Source organism: Opisthorchis viverrini (genome assembly GCF_000715545.1).
Source record: "Opisthorchis viverrini unplaced genomic scaffold opera_v5_135, whole genome shotgun sequence".
NCBI classification, from domain to species: Eukaryota; Metazoa; Platyhelminthes; class Trematoda; order Opisthorchiida; family Opisthorchiidae; genus Opisthorchis; species Opisthorchis viverrini.
Genome location: NW_008751792.1, coordinates 1,319,176 through 1,345,865, shown reverse-complemented (window position 1 = coordinate 1,345,865; position 26,690 = coordinate 1,319,176). Strand labels below are relative to the sequence as shown.

At 43.4% G+C, this 26,690-nt stretch overlaps 1 protein-coding gene across 1 annotated transcript; it reads right to left on the bottom strand.

The window, feature by feature from the left end:
* On the bottom strand, nt 1-26,690 carry T265_06538 (hypothetical protein; the record flags this gene model as incomplete). Its single annotated transcript, XM_009171821.1, has 2 exons — nt 1-170; nt 26,669-26,690. 2 exons carry the CDS (start codon nt 26,688-26,690, stop codon nt 1-3), a joined length of 192 nt encoding a protein of 63 aa, XP_009170085.1.

Genomic DNA, 26,690 nt, shown 5'->3' with positions numbered 1-26,690 from the left:
TTAAGGGGCTAGTCCCAGTCCCTCAGTCATGGGTTCCAGGAACAACGCCAATTTTATTCCTGCCGGAGGTACATCTTCAACTTCAACTTTGAAAAGCTTCGCACAGAAGCCCTTCGTTCTGGTCACCCGTATTCGGATGCTACGTTTCCGGCGGACGACTCGAGCTTGTACTACAGTCAAAGACCACCATGTCACATTGTTTGGATGCGCCCGAGTGAAATTGTGGCAGCACAAAGCGGTGGTGGCTTAGTTGGTATTGCTCCGCGAAAAATGTCACTACCGGAATTTATTAGCGAAGGTGGGGCCAAACTGGGTGAACTACGACAGGGAGAGTTGGGTATGTGTGTTTTTCCGTAGCTCTTCCTTTGTACTTTCTGAAGGCTTTATGGTGTGAATGTGCCGTGACCTTTGAACCATGTACTATGGGTATTGATGCCAACCTTAAGTCCTGTGTTTAGCAGGTCACCAGATTCGTCCACTGTTGATGCTAGCATATACTTTGATACGGAGATTGGCAAGTGGTTGTTGGAGTGATATTCTCTGGTTGAAACATATACAAAGAACTTTTGCGGCAGATGGGTCGGTGTAGTGTTAGTGACTAGATGTGGAGTGAAGATTTGCAATCATCCATCTCCGGTTACTAGGACTGAGGTTATGGTTTGTGGTTAGTATAGTGGCTCAGACATTCATTTGTACTGTAATCCTTTGGGTGAAATAAGTCTTTCCTAAAAAGTCCAGATGCATTGTACAGCTGTTTCAAACCTCATCGGGACTCATCAGAACAGCTGAGTTTCCTTAGTTACCCATAAGTTCATTATACTTATGATCAACCGTTCATAGCTGAACGGTTCAACCACTAATCAGAAGGCTATTGTTCTGATTATCCTTAGAGCTTCGTGAGGTGTGCACTGTCGGTCATTTTCGACAATAAAGAAGCAACCATACGGTGCTTGTCGACTTACTTCGCTTACAGGGCAAAAGCTGGCGACTGAAATTTAACATTATTGGATGACAAGGCATTGTGTAATTTCCCTATGTGTAAACGTGCCTACTGAAATTTTTACGCAATGCAATCCCCTGAAAAGTTGTCACTTCTCAGTTAGGTACAGCTCGAGGCAGTACGGTGATCTTATACAACTTGTTTGTCACATTAATGCTATTCTTTGTAAAACGTCTTCCCAAATGCGACGTAAGTAACATGGTGAAATCTTGTCTATATCCACACTTACATCGCCAAGCTCGTCTGACAGTTGGAGCAACAGTAAACTGTGTGTGGCGACCATGTTGTTCAAACAGCAAGATGTGGAATAACAATGGCCATAATTTTAAGAATTCTTAAACTTGATTATTAGTTTTAGCATGTTGTCAACAGAAAGACTTTCATGTGAAAAGCTGTAACACCTTTTTGGTATCTAGCTGCCCACGGGCCGAGATACTGCTAAGTTATCCAAGCCTGGACAGAAGTGGTCGAGATGCAGAGGTAGAGTTTCGAACCAAGAGTAAGGTTGCCTCTTAAGCCGTTCAGCCAACAGTGTGTAGTTAGAAATGGTCCATTTTTCTCGACCGAAGCATTGCATATTTTCGTTCAGCCAATTCCATTTTTCGCTACTTTGGATTTGGAAACTGACAACTTACTGCGTCCGATACATCCTCGGTTACGACCTCCTCACTTAGTGAAAATATCAAATATCCAGGAATAATCGTGTTTTGTTTCCGTGACAAAATGTACTAGTCATACAGTTGATGAAAACTTCTCGGCAGGCTATTTCTGATTTCGTTCTTGGGGCTCATCAGTTAGGCCTAGTCCACAACCCCTTAGGTGCTAATTAAATACCAAACTTTGCGAAACATCGTAATCGAAGGATTTAGTCGAGTCAGTCGCTAATACCAGAGTAATTTGCAAGTGAACTTAATTTTCCATCGATGCTGTCTTATATTAGTGGCGAATTGCGTATTTGATTCGAACCTGGTGGCTCGAATGAAATAGCACACTTTTGAATTGGAAACTTCTTTTTGGACTGTGCAGTCTTGTAGAACTATCGTGAAACCTGTACTACTGATTTCAGATGTAGGTACAACTTTCGTTATTTGTTTGTTTTCCTTCATTTAGGCGATTGTTGGGTTGTGGCCGCTCTGGCCGCAATATCCAGCCAACCGAACCTTCTTAGTCGCATCATCCCCGTTGGTCAGTCATTTCGACCGGAATGGTACGCAGGCATATTTGCTTTTCGATTTTGGCGTTTCGGTCACTGGGAAGAGGTGATCATCGATGATCGAATTCCAGTGCGTCCTGGCGGGCAACCCTTGTTCGTGCATTCCGGTCGAATGACAGAATTTTGGCCTGCCCTGTTGGAGAAAGCCTATGCGAAGTGAGTCGAATGAGGGATAATTATGGTGCGTGTAATTTATCACCGCTCTATCTCCGACAACTCTCCAGAGGCAAACTAAGTTTGCTAATGGGAGCGAAATGTGCACGGATTGGCCAAAAAGGGGTTTTCCATCGATTCGTTGGTTTGGCTATGGCGATTGGTTGTGGAAGTAATTAATTGTCTATCGATTGTCGTTCACCCAGGCCATTGAGTCAGCTACTCAGGATAGCCTTGTATATTGACCTCAATGTGGTGGGGAAACATTTTCGGTTTTGCTGAATGTATACACGCTGTTTCAGAACAGATGTATTCATTAGTCTCTTTCATGCAAAACCCATCCATCCTACAGCACTCCAGGTGATGGTTTTATACATCCACAGCAGTTCAGTAACTATGGCGATGATCACCGACACATGGAGTAACAACTTTTGAAATAATGTTGAACAAAGTACAAATGACGGTCTTTTAAAGCATCAACGATAGGTCTTGGGGCAGTTGTTTGAATGAATGCTTCAAGGCTGCGAAAACGTTCCACTTTCAAATGACCACATTTGCAGGCCGGAGCCTAGTGTAATGAAAGGTTTCACAGTAGTCCTGTATAGGGTGACTACCTGAAGAACCGATCAAATCCGGTTAGAACACAGAAGATGATCCTTATGCGCAGTGAAACTAGAACTTGATGTAGTCGCCCCTTTATCTCGTCAATAAAAGGTTTCTTTGATTCCCTTCAAGGTGCTGCAAAAGCATTCGACCACACCAGTGTGATTTACAGCCTTGGCTGTTCACATTGGTGGGTTCCATGGAAAGTCGTTTGTATGCAGTGCAGTACAAAGCTCGCACTGAGTTCAGCAATCTCCCTCTACCTGGAAGATCCTTTTCTGAGAACCGATCTCCATAGAAATCGACACCATGCCTTCAGTTTTGTGCTTTAATACCACAACTGACAAATCTTTGCGTGCACCTTTCCATCTTGAAATTCGGTCATGAAAATGAGGGCTCGAAATCCGGATATGGTTGTCCGGATCAACAAGGGGGATCCTTTTTCTGTTTCCGAAATGTGGAAGAATGTTCAAGCCAGCCTGGGTGATTTCTGCACACTACGCCGATATGTTATACGTATGTGGATGCACGGGAGAATTGCCATCCGATGAATCCTCAGAATAACAAGATACCTGATATTTCTGGATGAATAAGGAAGGAATTGTATTCCTGCGGAAAGCATGTCACCTGTTCTCTCTCAAACAACTGCGAAGAGTCACCTGCAATCGGTGTTTGGTTTTGGTAATGTGTCGAAATATTGACAGCTCAGATGTGTCACCTCATTGTCAGCTAATCCTCTGCAAAGTATATCTAGCTATAATCAGAGCCTTAAAGTGAAAATAAAGGATTAGATGGAGGAGGGATCTAATCGCAACCTATCGTAAGCGTTTTGAGGTGCCTAAACATTCCAGCGTCCGGTCAGGCAATCTGGAAACCCACAGAACAGACACCCCTGACATAGATATACCCTCATCTCTTGCAATGTCCCCAACCAAACTCAGGGTAGAGCAACGTGGATGAAATCTTGGAAGGTGGACCGCACCAATGGATGGTCAGTGATCTGTCCATCAGTCGTGGCAATCGACTTGAAACAATTTCCTCACCATATGCTGAAGTATCGGCAGTGCGCGCACATCGATGATTGAGACACTTGATCGTGCATCAGACGAACCAATTTGATAACTCGGTGACCTACTCTAGGATGTCCTTTTGGTTGAACCATGCCTTAGGAGACGAATCATTGTCCGAATTGACGGCTTCTCAATCCAGCTGTTTTAAATTCAACGAAGGCTTCAAAGCAAGCATCGAGCCTGGTTCAAATATGCATCTTCTGAGGTTCCTGTCAAGTAAGGGATACAAGTGTACACATTCATTTCTCCTAGTTTACCCAGCCGACCGATGTGTAATTCGTCGACACCATGCCTTCAGTTTTGTGCTTTAATACCACAACTGACAAATCTTTGCGTGCACCTTTCCATCTTGAAATTCGGTCATGAAAATGAGGGCTCGAAATCCGGATATGGTTGTCCGGATCAACAAGGGGGATCCTTTTTCTGTCTGTTGGGTTGCCAGTCAGCGTTAGTACGTCGGTAGTGTGAGATTTGGGAATCTTAATGGGACAGTTGTCCTGTTAGCAAAGCTTTTTAATGCTGAAAAGCCGAGAAGCACTGTATAGCTGTTTCATCCTTGTTGGAAATCATGAGCAGTGCGCATTTCACGAAATCCAGGAAGTCTGGGACTTCCGACTGGTAGTCTGAACACATCACTGTTTGGCCCCGAACTCATTCTTACTTTTACTGGATGTCTAAACAGTTATGATGTTTTCGATTAATAGAATCATTTGAAAATCAATTTGGTTTTCAGGACAGACTCAACAGAATCTCGTTTATGATATTCTACAACTGAATGTGCTGCACACAGGCCGCATTATGTTTCACTTGGCACGATATTCACAAAGGAAACTACTCACAAGCTTGCTGAAAACTCATCGACAGCCCACAACCAGTTGTGCCCTTCTTGGGGCTCATCAGGTAGGCGCAATCACCGAGTTTCCGCCAACCTTGTGTTCTAGTTGAACCCGAATAGGACTATTTTCGAGAAATGATGTTTCTTCAATGGAATTTTCTGCTCCACTTGTTAAACGTCAACATACCCAGGCTGAGACGTATTTGTGGAACGTCGTGATCGTCATCCCTTGTCGTACGTGTCAATGTTTCGTACCACTCAAATTAAGACCGCGAAACTAACTGTTTCACTGCCCCAGTTACAACACTGGTAATTGCTGTGAACTCTACCTTTAACTTGAGTCACCGCGCTTTCCGTCATCCTTCTGTGTCACAACTACACTGACATGTTCCAACGAACGGAAGTGCATGCAGATATCGTGTCAGCGTATCTGTCAAACTAATTTCAATTAGGTGAAGGAAAGTCTGTTGATGTGGTGAGCTACTTTCGTGGTGGTTCTTTTTATATCGGCTGTTTAGTGACAGTCAACTAATGAATCTGAATCAATGTCGTTGAGCATTTACGTTGTGATGCCCCCTTCTGAATAGTGTATCAGTCCTTATTCGAGACAGGATACTATTTGGTTCTCGGGGGGTTGTTTCTTAAGAAGGAGATAGTAGTGAAAACTTCCATGCCAGCAAAAATATCTCTTACACGGGAGCTTCTCTTTGGAAGTTGTGCTGTACCGACAGTTTCGCATACCTTTGAAATTGGATGTTAGGAGCAAGTTGGTTGGACATTATCCAGAGATGTGGCACTACGATGCTACCTCTTGACTGACTAGCCATGTCCATCTCCAATCGCTTTGATGTGACACGTCCTCGGAAATGCGGTTTCCAGCTAGTGCGGATTCCCGTGTTTGGTTGGCAAAGGTTAGTTCACTTTTACCTCATCAAGTGTTTGAATGGTCGGAGGGATGCGAAGATTTAACTACTGTCCAAAATAGACGATCATCTTAAGTCACATAAATGATTAACCAAGAAATAAGGCTATTTTTGATCACCGCATCACTGTAAATGTGCAAGGAACCCACGAATGCTCATAATTAGCTTTTGTAATACACATTTGGTCACTCGACCGCTGGTTTGAATTTTACTCAAACACGGAGTGACAGTTTGAGTGTAGTACTCTTTCGTCATCGATGCATACCGGAGAAAACCAGACCCCAAATACAGCCGCACTTGAAGGCCGGATACCGACTGTATGAAGTTGCATGTCCAACATTGTAAGATCAATTGGAACTAAGCCGGCGCATCATACATTACACGTGTACACCACAGATAACTTTACCAGCGTTTGCACACACACCTGAATTCCGGTTCTTCCTTTGAACTCTTTTATTGCGCTTGGGCAAAATGCTCAATCATTGGTACGACTACACAGGCCTTTCGTTGTCGCACAAAGCCATCGCTTACTCTTCTGCCGTATGTGTTTGATTTCCCAGACTGAGGGGAGTATTTTTCCATCCAACCCGTTTAAGTCTACAGACGTACACCACCACCATTAGCACCACTACCCAGTGTATGCGTCCCAAAAGTAAGCCACACTGATTCCGCTGGCCAAATAAACTGTCAAGTGTTCAGTGGAAAAGCACTTGTTAAATACAGTCCCATTACGGATTGCTGACAGATCAACCAACTCCGACCATCTGACTAATGAACAGTCGTATTAATCAGACATAGATGTTGTCTCAAGTGGTGCGGCGACCCATTCATTTACGACTGTTACTGATTGGCATATAAACAACCTTTTCTGGTAGATTTGCAGGTGTCTGAACACCACATCCTTTCAGCCATTAAGGGAACATTCACTTGCGATTCAAGCTTTCCAAACCCTACAGAGGCAGCCCACATTTTCTGACCGACATCTAATCCATATTTTATTACGATGTAACTCTCTCACCGGTACTGTTGTTTGTGCCAGGCAGACGGCTATTTATAGTGCAAGTGGTTTTAACGAGCTGAGCATTTTATGGCTATGAATAGCTGACTACAGACTCCATATGAGTCGGGGTTTATATAGACAACTGTTTGGCTATGTCCAGAAATAACGTTTGTGCACTGGTAAAACGAACGAGAACAAATCTCTTATAATTAGAACACAGATGGGTTGACGAACATGTTTTCGGCAAGGTCTTTTCAAGTCATACAATTGCAAAGGTTAAGAGAGCAGTATTCAACATAGTTGAATGAGCATGGACAGGAAATGGACAGGAAATCGAGTGATAGACGAGAATAGCTACCTATTGGAATACATCGGACGCGTGACTAGGCAACTCGATCAAAGAATGAGGGGAACACAATCCACAATCCCTGGCTAGCTTCTGGAACTAGGAGGACGATAACCAGTTTTGTAGTACAACATTTAGCTGGCACTGCACACAACGTGATACCCAGCCAACGCTTCCGCGCTGGTTACGAGGCGCCGGCCAATCAACCCAGATCAGTACAGCAACGCACAATTGCAGTGGCTGAAGCTATCGCCATACGACATCGCGACCCGATCCTTTGTCGGCAAAAAACGCTTTGTTCGGGTGTTGTACCTCCCCTCACACATTGCACCCTGTCCTGAACACAACTACAGCACCTCCCGCGCTGACAAGCTCAGGTCATCCTATTGGTGACGTGAACTAATTGTCCTTTGATAGGTAGCCAATATCGTCTCTCACTCGATTTCCTGTCCATTTACACCATGCTCATTCAACTATTTTAAATAATGTTCTCTTAATCTTTACAACTGTATGACTTGAAAAGACCTTGCCGAAAACATGTTCGTCAACCCATCTGTGTTCTGACAAATATCTTGTTGGCAATTGAAGCACACGACAAACGGCCTCTTCATCAAATTGTGAGTCGTGGGTCGTATGATCACTGCTGTTTGGCTGTTTGAATCGAGATCACTTATCGTCTGAATCACATTCTGTCTGAGTTGTGTGTAGTTGGAATCTACTCGCAAATTTTCGTTTTGTCCCAGTATTGGTTCGAAATGGGTCGCGTTCTAATTTCCGGCTGCGTGTTAGATATGCACGATGTATTCTAATTTTGCCATATACCCTCTTGCTCTAATACATTTACTTCGTTGGGCATTTTGGGGGTATTTGACATGGGGCAAACCAATTTTAATGGCATGCGCAATGCTAATACCTTAGGCAAAGCGCACGCTTTTGCAGGCGTGGGGAGAACGTGGCAAGGTATTCCGCACGTTCACTGCACTCGGGTTTACCCGATTGAAAGCATATACCTCTGGATTGGTTTATCTTTTGAGCTGTTGATTAAAGCATAGCAAAAAGCCATTGAAGGGTTTATGGACTATTAGCGGGCTATTCATGATGTGGCAAAGTGAAATGCCAGAGTGTGAGCTGCGGGTCCTGGCTTGGGACCATGATGCTATCTTGATGATTCGTGTGTGTGTAAACGCTTCTTGGATGGATAGCCTGAGTAAAGTTCGTTTGTCGCTGTATATTGGGTGTCGTTCACAAAGATTGCTGTGTCAATCCCGCCGATGGCTTTCTTTTGCTGTATGATGCTCAAATGTGATCAGTTTTAACGCTAGTTAAAGGTACAGCTTATCCTTCATCATTGTCCGCACAGATGTGAATCTTTATGGGCAAATTCCCTCCCTTTCCTTCTCCGCGCTTCACTAGTGAGTTCGGTTTTCGTGTTTGTGCTGTGATGACGCGCTGGTGAGCACCCACTGTTTCATTTCTGAGCCGCAGTTTGGAGGATCACAGTAACTTCTGAAATGGGTTATTGCCAACAATGTGTGAGAGACAGGCGATCTTCTTAAATGGAGTTCGCATAATTTTTTAAACCCTTGCGTTTCGATGCCGGTCAAACCACTTCACAAACGTCGATGGATTGTTTCCGTTTACTTCCTGACCGTTGTATGTTGCCATTTAATTTTGTACCTAATCCGTACTGATGCAATGGAAGAAGTCGGCCCAGCGTTTTACATTCCTTAAAGGAAGACTTTTCGCCTGAAATATCATCGTCTCTGCTTCACCAGACCTTGGTTAAATGGACTCATATTCACGGAATATACTCATTTGTGAACCACTTTGAACGATAGACTCACCTGGAACCCAGCTGAATCTCTCGTCTGAATCTCGACTAGAAACATCACAAACGAGAGATTTAGCTGGGTTCCGGGTGAGTCTATCGTTCAAAGTGGTTCACAAATGAGTATATTCCGTGAATATGAGTTCATTTAACCAAGGTCTGGTGAAGCAGAGAAAAGTCTTCCTTTAAGGAATGTAAAACGCTGGGCCGACTTCTTCCATTGCATCAGTACGGATTAGGTACAAAATTAAATGGCAACATACAACGGTCAGGAAGTAAACGGAAACAATCGCTAATTTCGTGCAATCTGGTTTGAAGTAGAACATATGGTTAACGGAAACTCGGGAACTGCGCCTACCTGATTAGCCACAAGAAGAGCAAAACCGGTCGTGGGATGTCGAAGCATTTTTCATCAGTGCATTACGAAATCAAATTCAGTTCTACGATAGATATGTTTACTCTACGAACTTCTCAGCACAGTTTTTCAACCGCCCGAGTAGATCAAATTTGCCAGTGAATATTGCGAATCATATCTCAAAGCCAGCCGTGACAAGTGGAAAGCGTTTTTGAAACTCAGCATCATTTTACTGGTCTCCTAAACGGCTTCCTTCTTATCTGCAGAATCAACTTTGAGAACGTTTGTAGCGGGGCCGTTGTGTAACATCAGACCTCCAGCCGAAATGTCTTTCTACTCCAGTGACATCATGAAACCCATCCATAATCTCTAAGACGGGCACTTCCCTCGCGCTGAGCTCGGATAAGGGAGAAACTACTGACTGGTTCGAACCCAACCCTGGTATCTCGACGGGCTCCCGTGTCTGCTTGCGCAAATCAAAAGCATCCCAACTCTTGTGCTTCTTTCAATGTCCATAGCGGCTCAATACCGGAAGAACTGTTGAAACTGATCAATAATTATTTCCTGTTAGTCCTCCCGCAGTAAGAGGAAATATTGGTTTGAAGTCTAACCCCATCCAAAGAAAGACGTCATCACACAAGTACATTTTAAATCCGTGTGCCATCAAGTGAGCTTGTTGCAAAATCTGGGGTTCATACATATTGGCTTTAAGCGAAATCGGTAAACATTTTGCACCAATTTATGTCTGCACCGGTGCAACAACAAAGTTGCCTGAACGAGGATTATCAAAAAACGATGGAAGTGCTGGGTCGAATAAATCATTTCGTATTCCTTCAGTCAGACGAAGATTCATGTCTTTACCCAATGAATAAAACAGGACTCTTTGGAAAAAAAGTGCTTGCCACAGTTCTGTCAGTCAGTTCAAGAAATCAAAATTGATAGTGTCGCATCCAACTGATCGAAAAATCAATCATAAGGAAACTCCAACCCTCGCAGCTCCACGCATCCTCATCGTGGACATTAGAACATCGGTGTTCAACACTGGTGCTTTGCTGCCATACAACCATGTCTATATCTCAGAAAGTTAATGTACTAATAGATACAGTAGATGTATGTAGAAAGGCCTTATCTAAGATACACAGAGAGGACACTCGTTTACAGTCGATTGTGTTTAGGAGGAATTCTGCCTACTGGAATACGGCAGCATAAGTAAACGCTTGGGTCAAAGCAACTCATCACTGGGTGTTTTCGGTCGGGATCTTGAGGAACGAGCTAGCTATAATTCCAGCATAGCTTGTTCTCAGTATCTTTTAAAAATGGCAACTCGTAGGGATCTCCCACCAGGTCCGGATGTGGATTTCTTAGTAGCCACCGGTTCACCAAATCGCTAGCCATAACGCTCCTCACTTTGCCGCACAACATAACAAGGGCATATTACAGGATTAAGGTGGTTGGAAAGGTCTGTAAGAACAATGTTGCATTTCATTTTCCATCAGATTGATACCCAAGCCCGATCATCGCTGGCTTCTGTCAACCGGATGTTCGCAGGAACTTTCCGGTTCTTTGTAACCCTAGTGAACGGCCTTGTGGTACCCCTGAAACGAGCCCCAAATAATAAACAGCAAACCTCTGAATGAACGCCCCCCCCCCCGCTGAATGCGCTGGCAACCTGCTATTGAAGAGAATGTTGGCAGCTCAAGTAGTATGGGTGTTCGACGGTCTTTTCACTTAGTTGTGCAAATCATTTGCAAACGTTGCTATTGAAGAGAATGTTGGCAGCTCAAGTAGTATGGGTGTTCGACGGTCTTTTCACTTAGTTGTGCAAATCATTTGCAAACGTGTCGTCACCAATCGACGTGATGTGACTAGTGAGTTGTTAGGAATCGAGTGTAGCATAACGCTGGGTAGGTGGTTTTGCATTGATTAGTGGTGCCTGTGTGTTAATATATGTACTGTTAGCCGAGGCTGACTGTCGATCACGATTGGCCGTTCGGTCGAGCGCTTTCATTGGTTGGTCTCTCATCCTGTATCCTGATTGGTACATATCTACGTGAATCTTAGGCTTGACCTTCTTAGGTGATAATCCATCGTGTAGATGTGCGGTGAAACAGAGTGCGATCCTAATAGCTCAGCTGACAGTGGGCATATGTTGCAACCTGGAGGTCCAGTCCAGGACATGGACCTCCTGTACCGTCACCTCTCATTTCATTCACGACAACATCTACCGAACTTCATTCCTCGAACGCTTTCTTCGTTCCTTTTTAAATTATACAAGTGATGGTATTCATTTGAGCTTGCGGTACACGAACGCAGTTTTGTAGATTATTTAGAGGAACATGTAATTGTCATACATTAACACAGAACATAAATTCCTGCGAATATCTCCAACAGGACTCCCATTGTGCTCTTTTATGGGACGTAGCAGTCTGCAATCGGTGATAGTTGTTTTTGACACGCGCGTATCGTGCTCATTTCAAACTCGGTTTCAAAGAGCCGTGGGCGACTTTTATCCACTCTGTCTGAGTTTTGCTCTACACATTCGACTAGTTTGACCGCTTTTTTTGCGCAGTTTGACACTTGTAGCGTTTACCGTGAGTGAATTTTGGCCTGAATTGAGAATTGGGCTTGCGAGGTTGTGATTTGGTCATTTTTCCATACATGTGGTACACTGAATGGGAAACACTTTGGACTTTCCTCGCTAATGGTGTCCGTTTTAAAATATCAATATCTATGGAATACCGGAATACCGTCATCATAATCAAAGCCTAGATACGTTGTTTGACCAGGTGACCATTTGTTCAGTAAATACATCCGTAAGATGAGTCACCTAGAGAAACAGTGAGCTTCACGATTACTTGTTCCCCACACTCAATCGACTGAATACGACGATAACCAATTGCATTCGTTACAATACACCAATTGTCCTGGGCTTTCTACAGCAGAGTATTGATGAAAAATCATCCAGACTATTTTGTGATGCATTTACATTTCTCGCCAGTTGTCCACAAACCGAACTGTCATGGATAATCCTTCCCTGTGTTCAGTCGTTCATGTCAAGTCTGGAGCACGGTTTCTGTGGTTTCCCATCTAAAAATAGCCTTCACAATTGCTCTCATGTCTTGTCAGCTTATCACCTCCCTTTCGTCCCATTTACGTCACGACAATCCTTTTGGAAGTGAAAGTTAGCAAACAATACATTTTCTCTGTCCAAAGGAAAATCCGACTCGTCAACAAGGCTGGTACAAAGCATAGCAAATTTGTCCTCTCTCAGATGGTTTGATCAGGATGAGTTAAGCCTTCTAACCAACTACTTTTACTTCACTGTTCACCAAATGTGGTGGTCTCTGGTTTTGGGTGTGTTTTTGCCTCTGGCTTGCTTTCAAGTTGGGTTAGTTACAGTCCCCGAACGCTGTTCCCTACAAAAGGGTCGATACCAACTTTATTTGCACTGAAAATCACAGACTGCCTCCAAAAAGGACTACTTCTAAGAAGAAGTACACCCCTGCATGTATCATCCCATATTCAAGGCCACGATTTTGACCGGTCAACTGTGATAACAGTGACGAATGTTCTTTCAAAAAACGTTGGTAACTGATAATAAGACCGGTACCCATGATACATTACAATGATGCACCTTATAGTGTCATCTCTATAGTCTAGCTGTTGCCGATGAGAATCACCCAGTTCATGGAACTAACATCGGCGGACGCTTGTTCACTTGTAGAACTGTGTCGAGCAAGGTTACTTCGCTTGAATAGACATTGCACTCCGGGTAGATAGTTGATTGTCGGTGGCCTGACGTGAACCATGTTGAAAGCAACACTTTTTGCTCGAGCATCCTCGGAACGCGGCACCCCATAAGACTGTTTTGTAAATTGCGTCCTTCTTCAAGCTGACACACCCTAGCAATGGCTCTTTGGGGAAGGCATCTATGAAATACCTCCATGTATGTTTGCAGGAGCCATGAACTTCTAATTGTAGGTGGGTTCCAGATTGTCGTAGAATGTTTCATGATAGGCTTGCGTGCCAAACCACAGACAATCAAACAGGGGATCCAACCCGAGTACTCGGGTCAGTTCCTACGGAAGGCGACACGGGGTCGCTTTACCAAGAAGTCGTAGATCGAAAACGGCATGCACAAGTTTTTGCGGTATTTTCCATCGTTGTAACCGCTCTTCTCTTAATGGGACTTGTTTTTAAGGACACTTTTGATATCCTTGCCAGCTGTCTCAGCACCCAGAGTCTCTCTCGTTGTTGGTACTATCATGCCTTCGCAACGTTTTGCTGATAGTCAAGTGGTAATGCCCATTCTTCAATCTGAATGCTCTGACCCTGATGACAGTTTATGACAGTTTACGATGAATTAGTTACGTCTTCTCTTGATTTTCGGGTACGCACGACAGAACGTAATTGCTTTGGAACAAGCAAGTGCTTCACACAGTCTGAGTTCCCTTGGCCTTGAGGTAGCTCATTGATTAGGGCGCGAACTTACTGACCAGGAGGTTCCCGTTTGGGGTTGGATCTTCTGGCAATATCTTATTCCTCGTGCTGGTTGCATGCCAGCTGCGCATCGAAGAAGGCCACTGAAAAACACCTCACTTCCCTTCACAAATCTGTATGGTGCTATTGACCCCCATGGGAAAACTGTGAACTTTCACTGCAACATTTTACCCCCGTACTTTCATTCACCACTCCGACTAATTACAGTGCTTTGTTTCCGTAGCACACACCTTGTGCCTAAAATTCACACAAAGGATGGCCGAAAACTGGACCGTCACAAGTGCTATAATCTTGATATACTTAATTCCCGAGAATGTACTCTTAATACTCGCGCACACACAGTAGTGTGTCGGATTGTTCGTACCACACTCGTCACCGAATGAATGGAGACTATTTCCTACTTTGTGATGAAAAAAATGCACCGACCACCTTCATATAAATGAATTTGTTGAATGCGTACGAAAGTGAGCGATGAACGGGGCAAATATCAATTAGCGTCTTCGCATGTTCCACATCAGTGGACAGAGCCCGCTCGTAGGGGTGTACAGCATATTGAACGCTATTCCACCGTGAAGTAAATGTGCTGGGATCTCAGTCCCGACCCTGTCCCTTCACCACCACTTTGAGAGAGATCTGGGAATAGCTCGTTTAACCTGTGCGCTCATACATGAATCAGCTTCACTTTGATATGGTCACAGATGCTAGTGGACAATGTTGGTACTAGTTTATTATTCGTGTAACAGTGGAGAAACCGATGAACCACTGCCTTTTTGATGTCCCCACCACCACAGACTGTGAAGTCTGACAGGTCGTCAGGTCTCCCGGGGTTGATAATAAATAAATAAATAAATAAATAAATAAATAAATAAATAAATAAATAAATAAATAAATAAATAAATAAATAAATAAATAAATAAATAAATAAATAAATAAATAAATAAATAAATAAATAAATAAATAAATAAATAAATAAATAAATAAATAAATAAATAAATAAATAAATAAATAAATAAATAAATAAATAAATAAATAAATAAATAAATAAATAAATAAATAAATAAATAAATAAATAAATAAATAAATAAATAAATAAATAAATAAATAATGAATAATGTAATCATTCAGCTGTCTGTCGTGCCAAGCGAAGGAAGCACGAGAGCTGAGATGCTGTCAGACTGCCCATGCCTAGACAGAGGTAGTCCAGAGTTGGGTTTGAACCGCCATCCTTCCGGCGAGTAAGTTCGCGCCGTAAGTAATAAGCTATCTCGAGCTAAAAACTGTTAAATTTCAAAATCTTCCATCAAACCCTCGAACTAAAGAGTACAATCACAAAAAATGAGCCCGAGGATGAAGAAGTGTTGCACTTGTATCACTTGTATCACTGTGATGTGGACCTGGAGTCAGGCGTGGTATTCAGCAAGGACACCCAGGCAACCATTTATTTGGATTTGGACCATGAGGGAATTGACCATGTCAATTCATGCAGCAATAATTTGCCTGTAGACTGGAGTTCCTCAGAGATGAAGAAATAGTTAAAACAATTTGTCCCGGTTCTCTACAAATAATACTGTGCAACAGAAAGTTGAAACATAAATCAGTCCGTTATTACAGCGGGCTATTGTGTTCCCGTGATCTGTTCAAACATGCCTGGTTAGATTTTGCCACACTGTGCACGACAAGCATTTAAAGATAAGCTGTAGCTTCCATCAAGCAATGAACGCATCCGACTGAAGAATTTAGCTGAGTCTCCCATTAAAGCCATGTTGGCTCACAACTGAGTGTAGTTCGCGAATTATGCACGATTTGGGTTCAAGTAGAACGAAGCAGAAAAGTAACCTCGGACTGCAACTACTTTGTGAGTTCAAAAAAGCGCGAAAATGTTCATCGGCTGTCGGAGAATTTTCAGCGATCTCATGAGTGGTGTATTCCGTCACGGAACTGAATTACCCCATTTGACTTGGTCGATATGATATCTAGATTTTTAATCGGAAGTGAACTTCGTAGCATGAGTACCAGTGGTTGAAGCGTAATGCATCTCAACTTCATATCATTCGGTTTCCGAAACCCACTGAAGACCTGAAGCTTTAACTCTGTTCTGTTTGGTTGGGCCCTGTTCACCCACACCAGCGATATATGTCCTTTCAGTGAAGCTTGGGCACTTAGCATAAAAGCAGCGATGACATACCTGACTTGACGTTTACTCATTCAGACCCACCACCGTAGCTTACTGATCTGCAAAAAAATCAATGAGAAGTATTGAAACCGTAATGGATGTGAGGAATTTTGGGAATTTTCAATGAAGATTTCGTCTGTAGGTGTGATGGCTCCCGTGAATGGCACTGTATCCTGTCCTTCTGCTGATCATCCGCCAGTGGTCGAACGCCTTCGTCTTCAGCTACCAGCGAGAGGTTGCGCATTCGGATATCTCGAGGTTCTTGAGGTGCGCTGCTCATGGTATTTATAAAAAATGTGCAGCTGGACAATGCTTTTCAGCTTCCAAGCATAGATTAGCTTCACCCAAAGGACAAAATCGCCATCGAAAATACGGAATCCACCCAACGCGCCGAAATAGTGTCATTGTAGCAACAAGCATCTGCTCCATTTCGACCAAGTACTACTCATTCAAAAAAGGAGCAAGAACACGATTGATGATGGTCAGTTTGTGGTTGGACGAAGCACGCTTGATATGTAAGGTGAGATTGGGTCTGTTTATCCAGTGACACCCTCATGGAACTGCTTGCCCCGGTCAAGGAGATTAAGCTTATGCGTCGCAGCGATGCACAACGTAACAATCAAGTGTTCGTGAATGCACACGCTGATTGTTCAAAAAATTGTTAAACAAAATGTCTGTTTGGAAATCCATGTCTAGTTTTATACTGAATAAAAAACAAATGTCATTGCTGTCATCAGTTTCCGGGATCGTTTTTAGTCTAACTGTTATTGCTGTTGTGTCGTGTTTACAAAACATTAGATAGAATTATACCAAACTTGTATGTCTCTCAGTCCCCGTGTCGTTGATTCCCAACGAAATGCGTCGACGCCAATGTACTTGAAGTGATGTTTGCTGCCTCAGTGAGTTTTCCGCACGTTACTTCCGATGCCTACAATATAGAAAGTCTCGTTAGATAGGCGTTGCCCAAAATGACCTGAATTTATAGCAGCGGTACTTTGGGGATTTGTGCGTATGGTGTTGGGAATCTTCAGGATATTACAGAGGGGGGGTTTGATTGTTTCTGTCCATACATGAAGCCGTCTCCGTCAGTACATTGGGTCCCCCCAATCAAAAACTGACCTTGTCTCTTCACACGAAAACGACGCGAGTGCAAAGCATTCCCAAGCCCGGTGAACAGATAAACAATCTCTGGTTTGCTATTTGGTCAACCAACTGGTATGGGTGTGGATGAGTCGTGCTGCCCTACCGGCGATTGAATGTGATTCCATACAGCCGTAATTTGTAACCCCAACAAGGGTCTGTATGTGGTTGCATGACTGCACGTTGGAACGGGATAGATCCACATTTCCATGATAAAAAGTCCCGACATTTTCGCATAAGATCTCAACTTCGCCAACTAAATGCTATTTAAAAAGCCGGTCCAAGTGGGGTTTAGGTGCCTTGATTCTAGACCATCCACTCCACTAGAAAGACGTGTTCCTTACAAGGGCCGCCCAATACATTTCTCAGGCCTTATTTGTTCAGACGGAACAGCTTGAAAAAAGTTGAAATCTAGGAGTTTTTTCGTCCGAATTCAGGAAGCTCTGGTTGTTAATCTATTCCAGATTTCGATTTCCCGTAGGCAACGGATTTATCATTAGCATTCCATCTGTCCTAATGAACAGAAAGAAAATCGGACCCGCTTAGAGCGCTGACATTTCCAAAGTGCTAAATGATTGTAATGGAGAAAATGCCACCGTGGCCGCCACGCAAACCCTCGTTGAGGTTATGGCGCGAATGTTTTCATTACAACTAGACAAATTTGATTTGCCGTAGGGTCACATATTCAGGTAATTTAATGTGAGTCTTAGTTGGGTGAATTTTTACAGAATCTCTGCTTCACTTTTATTGACCATACCTACCAGGTACTATCTGTTTTATTCCACTTGTTATCCGTTCCTTTATAGGTGCCGCCTTAGCTAAAAATATTCGAGTTTTGAGGACGACGATATCCACTGATTGGCGCGTATTGCTTTTGAGGCGTGATTTCTCAACATGCACACTTTTGTTTGTTCACTTTGTATTCTTGCCCTGAGATGGTTCAGACTATTCCTGCCAGCTATTCTGCTTGCGTGTCAAACCACCAGGGGCATAAACGCACGTGAGAAGAGTGGTCTTGTGAGAAAGAGCAACAACAGGAAGCCATTTTGAAGAGCCGACAGCCGATCGTTGTTATAAACCTTTCAGATGCGCACTATCAGTCACCCAACACAATACAAAAAAGCTGCTTGAGTGCTTTTCTACCGCAGGATGAACCCTAGATTTGAAGCTAGACTATGTCATGTGCGTAGTATCACTGCGGGATTGGTAGTGCTTTATCCCGCTCAAATCACTGCTCGGCTGCGCGTAGTTGTGTAGTGGATTGTTCAGTTTCCTGACCGAAAGGTTGCAGGTTCGAAATTTCCCATGGATATATCGAATACGCATTGTAGCGAGGATGAAACAGCTGTACAATATTCCTGGTCTCCTCGGCTGAGGGTGATTTGACCAAGGGAAAAAATCGTTCGGTTGTAACTCCATTTCGGTGCCCAGCTGCCATGCCACCCAAAGGAAGCACGGGGGCTGGGATACTCTGGATTCTCTATGCGCCAAGAAACGCCACAATTTCCCCTTTGTCCAGCGAAATTTGACCGTGTCGTTTTTCGGGCAACGTCCGCCTAATAGAATTTGTCTGTTCCAGGAGTACTGATTGCAAACGCCCGGGGATAGTTTGGTGGTTAAAGTGTAAACTTACTGACTGGAAGGTTCATAGTTCGAACCCAACCCTGGCATTCCGACTGCTCCCGCATAGATTTGGCCACCCCGATACTATCTCAGCCTTTTGCTTTCTTTAGGTGGCATGGCAGGTTTACATCGGAAGGGTACTAGAGATTAGAGGTTATCGTCAAGTGTATTGATGCATTCGCTGGTTCAATTCCATTTACTGAGCGAAATTGGTCAGTTGCCTATCCTTCCCTTATAGGCTATAAGAGGGACAGGGTGTGCACATCAGCACCTCTGGAATTTATTTTCCACCATAAATGACCATCTGTGAGGGGCTGGAAACAGGAGCATATGTTTTTATCTCTAACCGAGTGGGGAGACAACTCGCAGAAACGTTTTCCACTTCACACCTGCTTATCCATTTTATGTACCAGCTGTTTCTGTCCCGTTAGAAAATTAGATCACAGAACGAATCATTGATGATAGTGGGCCCCAGTTGAAATGAGAGACGAATAAATCATAGTACGGATGCTCTATTCCGTTTATTCGGTCATTTTGGGTTGCATCGATTGGCCACAGTTGTTTTCAGCTTCCAATCCTGATATCCTATTTTAGCAAGTTTTCCTGTAACTAGCAGCTTCAATCCCACAACTGGATTTTCTTTATCATCCACGAACCCTGTTTGTCGTGACAGACTTCGCACCTGTATTTCCTTGGTCCAAAAGTCTGGATTTAGTGTGGAGTGTTTCTTATCTTCTAACTCACTTTGTTTACTCTGCCACAAATAACTGACAAGTCAAATAGGACCTGAGTGTCGACTCGTAGTTATTTGATTTGAAAACGATTCGATTTACGGTCACATTTGGGTGATACTCCTTCCCAGTCACAGTGGGCTTCGTCGAACTAGTTTTCTATCGTCTAGAATACAAAACAAAATACACATTGTATTATCGTGCACATCCACGCAGTCAGGTTTTGAGGGTTATGTTGCAGTGCAGGAAGAATGAGATTATCTGTTGATTATGCATAAAAAACCTAACTTATATAAACTGACCGTAATCTCTGTCGTGCTTGCATAAACGTGTTGGAAACGGGAAGTTTAATCATGCGAAAAGTTTTCTTTTTATCACAAGTAATCCACTACCAAAGTATCATCAACATACAGAGGAGAAGTGCAGTAGGTCCGAGTATGGGCAGGTGGCAGTTTGAAGTCTGGTGCTGTTTTATAATTCTGAAAGTTTACATACAAAATAGAATAAGAGGAGGGCTTTTGGGAGAATCAGTGTGTTTCCCGACCAGAAAATCAATAACGTCAGCCCTGGAAAAATTCCCCGGCGTCTGGAGGCGTATTTCAGGAGGCTCAATGGGTCCGGAGAACACGACATGGGAACAATGCCCTTAGTGGTCCAGAAAACAGCCATGGTTTGAGTGACTAAAGTCCAGCTATCGGACTTCAGTGAATACTGCTTAATTGTGAGGAGACCAAATTTGATCCATAGTCAATGTTACTTTGTTTGAACAGGAAACGTCGTTGACACTGAGGGATAGGAAGTTACATAGCTTGTTTTCCATTGTATTTGCCCGGACTTATTGAGAATAACACTTTGTTACATTAAGAGTCAGGTAACGATCCTCAGACTACTTCACGAGCCCGTTCAGGCGCGTTTGTAAGTACGAATAGTCTTCAGGACTGCAAGACCCAAAATGATATACGTCCTTAGCGCACCCGTGTCAATAAACTGGGAAGCGTTCACTTCCACACTCTGCTTATTTCAGTCCATCTGTTCTTTGCGGATACCCGTGGAAATGATACCACTTAGATCATGGTACCGCACTCGATTGACGATGGGTGGGCTAGCAAAAATTGAACATATACATTTGTCACATTTTCTTCGGTCTCCACTGAAAATTTCAACCATCCGTCTTTCGTCTGCATGGCTGTTCATTTTTCACGGTTTCGGGGAAGTTCCACGCCTCGGGTGAAAACCCTAATCTCTGGTCATTGGTGTATTTCGATTGTGTGCTTCCGTGAACTTGCTTCAACACAGAACACTTTGACTGGTTATACTTTGCGCTAAGCTCACGTAAAGCCAAATTTATAGCTCACGTAACTGTACGGAAAGTGGTTGGTGTTCGGTAACTTTAATCCGAAGATCCTCTTTTAGAATGGTAGGGTTTTGTGATGTACGATTGGCGTTTTTAGTTTTCATTAGCAGCACATTAAGCCACTTCAAGATGAACCCATTTGAAACGGTCTCATTCACGTGCGTAGTCAGTAACAAAGTCGCGTGCGAGGAGTGACTCAGAGAGTGGCCCCAGTCGATGCCCGCAATTTAGGAGATTACCGAAGCACTCTGGGTTTTCGGGGACACCCAATACACCCTAGCTGATGAGCATCACCATCATAGGCAGCATAATGTCAGCGTTCAACACTGTTGTAGTTTTGTTAGTTGTGGATACTATGGTTGTACAGGGCCTGTGATACTGCCAGAGTACCCACATTTAGACAGGAAGATGATTAAGATACTCAACCATAATTTTTGGTTCAAAAACCTAACCTCAATTCAACGCTGTCTGACCATTTTTATGGGACAAATCGCTACCTATGTTCTATTCCCCAACCTGGAGGACCAGGAGACCTCGGTGGTCAGACCTCTCACCGTTGACCAACCACGTTCGAGAAACTCAGTGAATGTCGCACGGACACCCTTCCCGTATATCTCAATGGCTCACGAAGGCACGCAAAACGTCACATCACCATAAGGCGCATGACCACACTTTTTTCTGATTAGATCACACTGGTTATGGCGTAGTGTACGTGAAGTAGTTCGTGTATGTGGTTTCCATAAGATGGTGTTTCTGTCCTCAGATGAAGCACGTTCTAATGGTAATTTTGGTTTTTGTCCAAATCTGGAGGTTCATCCACTATTAGCATCTTTTCAACACACCTTGTGTTTCCATGCGACGCTCACTCACTTGCATACTCAATTAGGTTCATCCGCTGACACCTTATGACTACTGGAGAAATCTCGATAGGATTAAATAGCGTTGTAACCAGTAGTCGGTCGTTATGGTGTACGGGTGACCTGAAAACAAGCTACGGTATGGCAGGACACCTGAGTTCAATGCAGACAGGACAAAAAACGGGTTACTTCCACGTTGAAGCGAACATGCACATTCCGATGATCGTTACGGCCTAGTTTTAATACATGAAGATCGATTAAACTAATGCGACCGGATTGAGAAAACAAGAAATTTTTTGTGCAACCAGGATTTTGGGTTTTGTTTCAGTTCCGTCATTTTGCGCCATTCGAACCTAGATATACCTATTTTGTTTTTCAACTTCGTCTAATAGATTACATCGACCGATCACCATTGGCGAGACACCTAAGTGGTTGTGGTGCGATTCTATGAGGCTTAAAGCTAGCGTCATTGGGATAGCCACCAAATCTTTGAGTTAGCATAACAAAGCCATCACAGCTTGCAAGCCTGTTTAAAAAAGACTTAGCCCCCTGTTTCTCGGTGATAAATTCCGTGGCTATTGGTAACGAAAAACCTAGACGGTCGTCACAAAAAGCCAAATGTTTAAAGATCATGTTCAGAACAATGATAATTTAGTTCTTTGCCTTTATGCTTATTGAGACTTACACGAGTATCTCCAGTGATTACGTGGAGACCTTATGGCTCTGTTCAATCGTCTACAGCTGTTTTTTATACAGTATCTCGTCACACATGGATCATGTGAACCCCGGGACAGATTAGATCCTATTGGCTGACACTTAATTCACCCGATTAGTGCCATAAAGTCACAATTAACTTTCCCTCCCGAATCGGTATCGACAACGCACTCAGTGACAGTGATCCAACGGGTCGTGTTATGTTGCATAAACCATCAAGTACTTTCCCCTTCCTGATGATCAGACAGTCTACGGGACTAATGGGTGCATGGATGGACTGTCACGCAGCTTAGGTTCACACTACTCGAGGTGTATTCCCTGTTTTGCAAACTTTTTACGGTTCGTAATAAAACAGAGCTTGGGAAATGGACCCGTCAGAAACACAAATAGGTACGTGTCATTGTGTCATCAGGTCCTTTATGTCTCATCATCATCATCATAAGAGACGTCACTGTTGACGCTGATGCTCCACTGCCGAACATCTACAAAGTTTCGTTCAATTATATGTAGAGCTTTTAAGCGAAAAACGGGACAGAGGGACCTGGTGTTAGCTTACCACGAACATGTGATGTTCCTATATGTTCAAGCGCTCAATCAGACAACCTGGAAAGAACGTGAGAGCTGACAGTCACTGAAATCGACTGGCCGCCATTTCGTGCAGTCAAGCACAAGGGAGGCGGTACTGTGGCTATGGAAGGCGAATCACAGCAAGAATGCCCAAACTTTTTGTAAACTCTTTCACGCTATCCTGCCATGTCCACTTTGCACTGTTTGGAAGGAGGCACGGAGGGCAACACTCAGATCATCTGTCCGAGGAGGCCATATCTCACAATGATACAACAATAATGCAGCCTGGTATACACGACACCTAAGACTCCGTGAAATGCCTTTTTGACGCCAAAGGCGATGTAACATGATAAACGACTTGTCTACTTTTGAAGCGTTTTCGAAGAATGCTGATTTGTTTTGACCAGCGATTTTCACATGCTTCCCAATCAACAATGGTTTGAGCGTCACTCGTATGGGCCCCGATGGGTGAATTCTCTGGCCACACTGGAACACGCCCTATCCCCTCCATGTCATCAGGGTAGAACCTTGGATCCAGTGTTATCGTTCAATCCAAGCAGAATCTTCAAATTTGGGTTACATTATGTTCGCAACCTGTCAACATTCGCACACACACACACACACACACACAAATAGCCCATACAGATTAGCATCAGTTTTGCCACATGGATGTTGTGGTCATTTTCACAATTTCCATGATTAACCACAAATGTTAAAGTTTGAAATGTTAACTGTTTTGTAGGGTGATGAGAATTATTACAGATTTTATTTACTCATTTCCCTCTCACCCAGACTGAACGGATCCTACGAAGCGTTGAACGTTGGTCTCGTTGGTGATGCAATGGATGATTTGACCGGCGGTCTTACCGAATCCTACACGCTTCCAGCAGCCGAAGAGCAAGGAATCCTACCTCCACCGGATTTAGATGATATCCTAATCAAATCTTTCGACAGAAGGTCGCTTATCACTGCCAGGATCAAGGTTAGTTTTACGCTTCAATAAATCCAATTAGCCTGCCTTGGAGCTTCTGTGACGGCAACTGTCGCTTCCCCGGATGGGGATCCCGGGACTCACTTCGCCTATGCTTAATGACACTGGCAGAAGTGGCGCAATCACGCAGTCAGTAGCACTCGTCCATCAAAGCTATCACGTTCAATAGGTAGCTACCCAATCCTCGAACTCAGTGATCATGTCGTTGCTTCTAAGGCTAGGTTGTATGTTCCACACTGTTCGTTTTTCCGTTGATCGAAACTGTAGCAGCTTGAACCAATGTGTCTAAGGTTTATAGCTGTTAAACTGAGTGACTGATTTTGTAAGAAGTTTGTTCACATACAACTGCAGCACGGTTTCTTTCGTGAAGCATTACTTGAAGCCAGAAAACCTCTTGGTATTTTCATTCTATTCATCATGTATTAGTATTTTTTGCTATTCCCCAAAATTTATTGTTTCTTTAACCAACGTATAGGTTAGCAGAACAAGCATTTTACCTTTTTACTCAGGGCACGTGAACTGCCGTATTCCAAAAAGCAAACGGAAACTGGAAGACATGTGGATATCAAAAACGGTCTGAATAAGGAAAGTTTCATAGACTGTTTCGAGATTTGTTCGTAGTTGGGCCAAAACCACCGATGAATTTGTTCTAGTGCACATATCTAATAGCGAAATCTGGCGTTCAGTATTCGCTAGTAGAATCGGATTTTCGAAAGCTACGACGCGTCACTGATGAATTGAAAAGACAAGCGGTTGAGTTCAGAGTACCAGTCTAAACTTTTGAGCCCCACATAATAAGGAAAGCATCCCACCAGAATTTTTCCTCGAGTATGTAGATTACGATGGTTTTTGGTTTGGGCACATAGGCAACAAAATGCAACATTTTGACATACAAGATTTCATTCCGCTTGCAAAGGTTTTGCAGCTAAGAGCATAGTGCGGCCAAGGAGCCCCGCGAAATTGCTACACCCTTGACGACTCAACCGCACTGCGCCCGATGCGCTCCGGTTAGATTGGTACTGCCTAAGATTTGGGTCATATCATTCTACTTCTGTTGATCTTTTGCGCATGTACCGTTTTGTTTGTGAACCTCAATCGCTTGCTTGTTTTAATTTGAACAAACTCTGAAACTCTAACACGCTCTGAATGATGTCCAAATATTTTACTGGTATCAGGATAAGTTTGTATCCAGAATGCGTGCTAAATTACAATAAAAGATGGTACACAAGCGTATGCCTGCTCGATTAAGAGGATATGTGAATTCAACCGGGTAGCCTGATCATCATCGGTGGCATTGAATCCGTAGGATATACTGAATACTAGCCCTAATATAAGACATGCAGAGGAAGAGGGATGTTGGGGATCTAGTTTCAGAACTGTCCTACATCTTCATTAAAGACCGTGGGAAACAAGGTGTCTGCACCGTCCATCAGCTTTGAAACAAACCGAAATTGGTAGCTCCACATTCCTCCTGACCAATATTGTGAGAGGACAACTTTAACGAAATGTCAGTACCTCGTTCACATTCGTCAATCTGCTACGCAATGTGGGGGCATCGTACCCACAATGGAAAATACATTTAATTATATTCAAGAAAGGCTAGCTATCCAAATATCACTGTCAAGTTGAATGAATGTACTGTGTATGCATGGCGATGCTTCACTGAAATCCACAAAACTCCAGGTGCCTGGTCAAGTTTGGATGAGTGGCCTGTGGTCAGGAGGAATATCAACTGTTCAATAATATTGGAATCGCCGCCATGTTAGTATCATTTGCATTTCAAACTATAATTAACAGTTCAGTTCATTTCCTGAGCTCCTTGATGGTGATCACGTTAACTTATCTGAAGCACGCGAACATTAGCTGAGATCAGCTGTTTAAGGCGCACTGCTTAAAAGACGCACTACCTATCACAGAAAAAGTGGGGCTGGTTAAAATACACAATTTTCAAGTTCTTACATCTGAGGCTTTCAGACATGGCATAGTCAGAACACTATTCCATAGAGTGCAAAACGCAAGCATTTATGGTGAGCTAAACAAAGTACGGTAACTGAACGAAGTACCTGAGTAAGGAGTAAAAATACTAACCAACATAGTAACTGTCCAGCTCAACGGATCAGCTGAAAGTGCCCTGTTATACACTGTAATACACTATTCACCAAGTTGCAAGTCATTGAGTCCAACTTCCAACCTTCTACTTGACGAGCACCTCAGCTCCTGTTTTCATCGTTAAACTGTGTGGATAGATGTGACCAACAGACTAAACCCGGCATCCTTTTCGAACCTCTCCTGGCACGACCCGGACATGCAAGAATGGACAGATTCATCGGATTGTACGGCAATTAAGTGACAGCTACTGTGGTCAGTCACACTACAAGATTTCCAGCAACCCGAAGGTTCCACAACACTCATTGATTGTAAGTGCTTGTACACCGCGGTGCTATGCCATCGCGCATCACACACGACCACTAGATTTTAAAGTTGAAAGTTATGCATAACTTGATCAGCAGAAGCGTGTGTAGTTTTTATCCTCGCCTTATAAAACAAAACTCGCTTGCGCAGCATTTCGTTGCGGACATGCTGCAGCTGGCTAACAACTACTTTGCTCCAAATGCACCGAAATTATAACGTTTGATCGAAAAGTCGAAAGAACGAAGTTCCGAAACCCTTGCGGTTGTCTTGTGTACCTTACCTTCCGCCTCCAGCGAATTCAT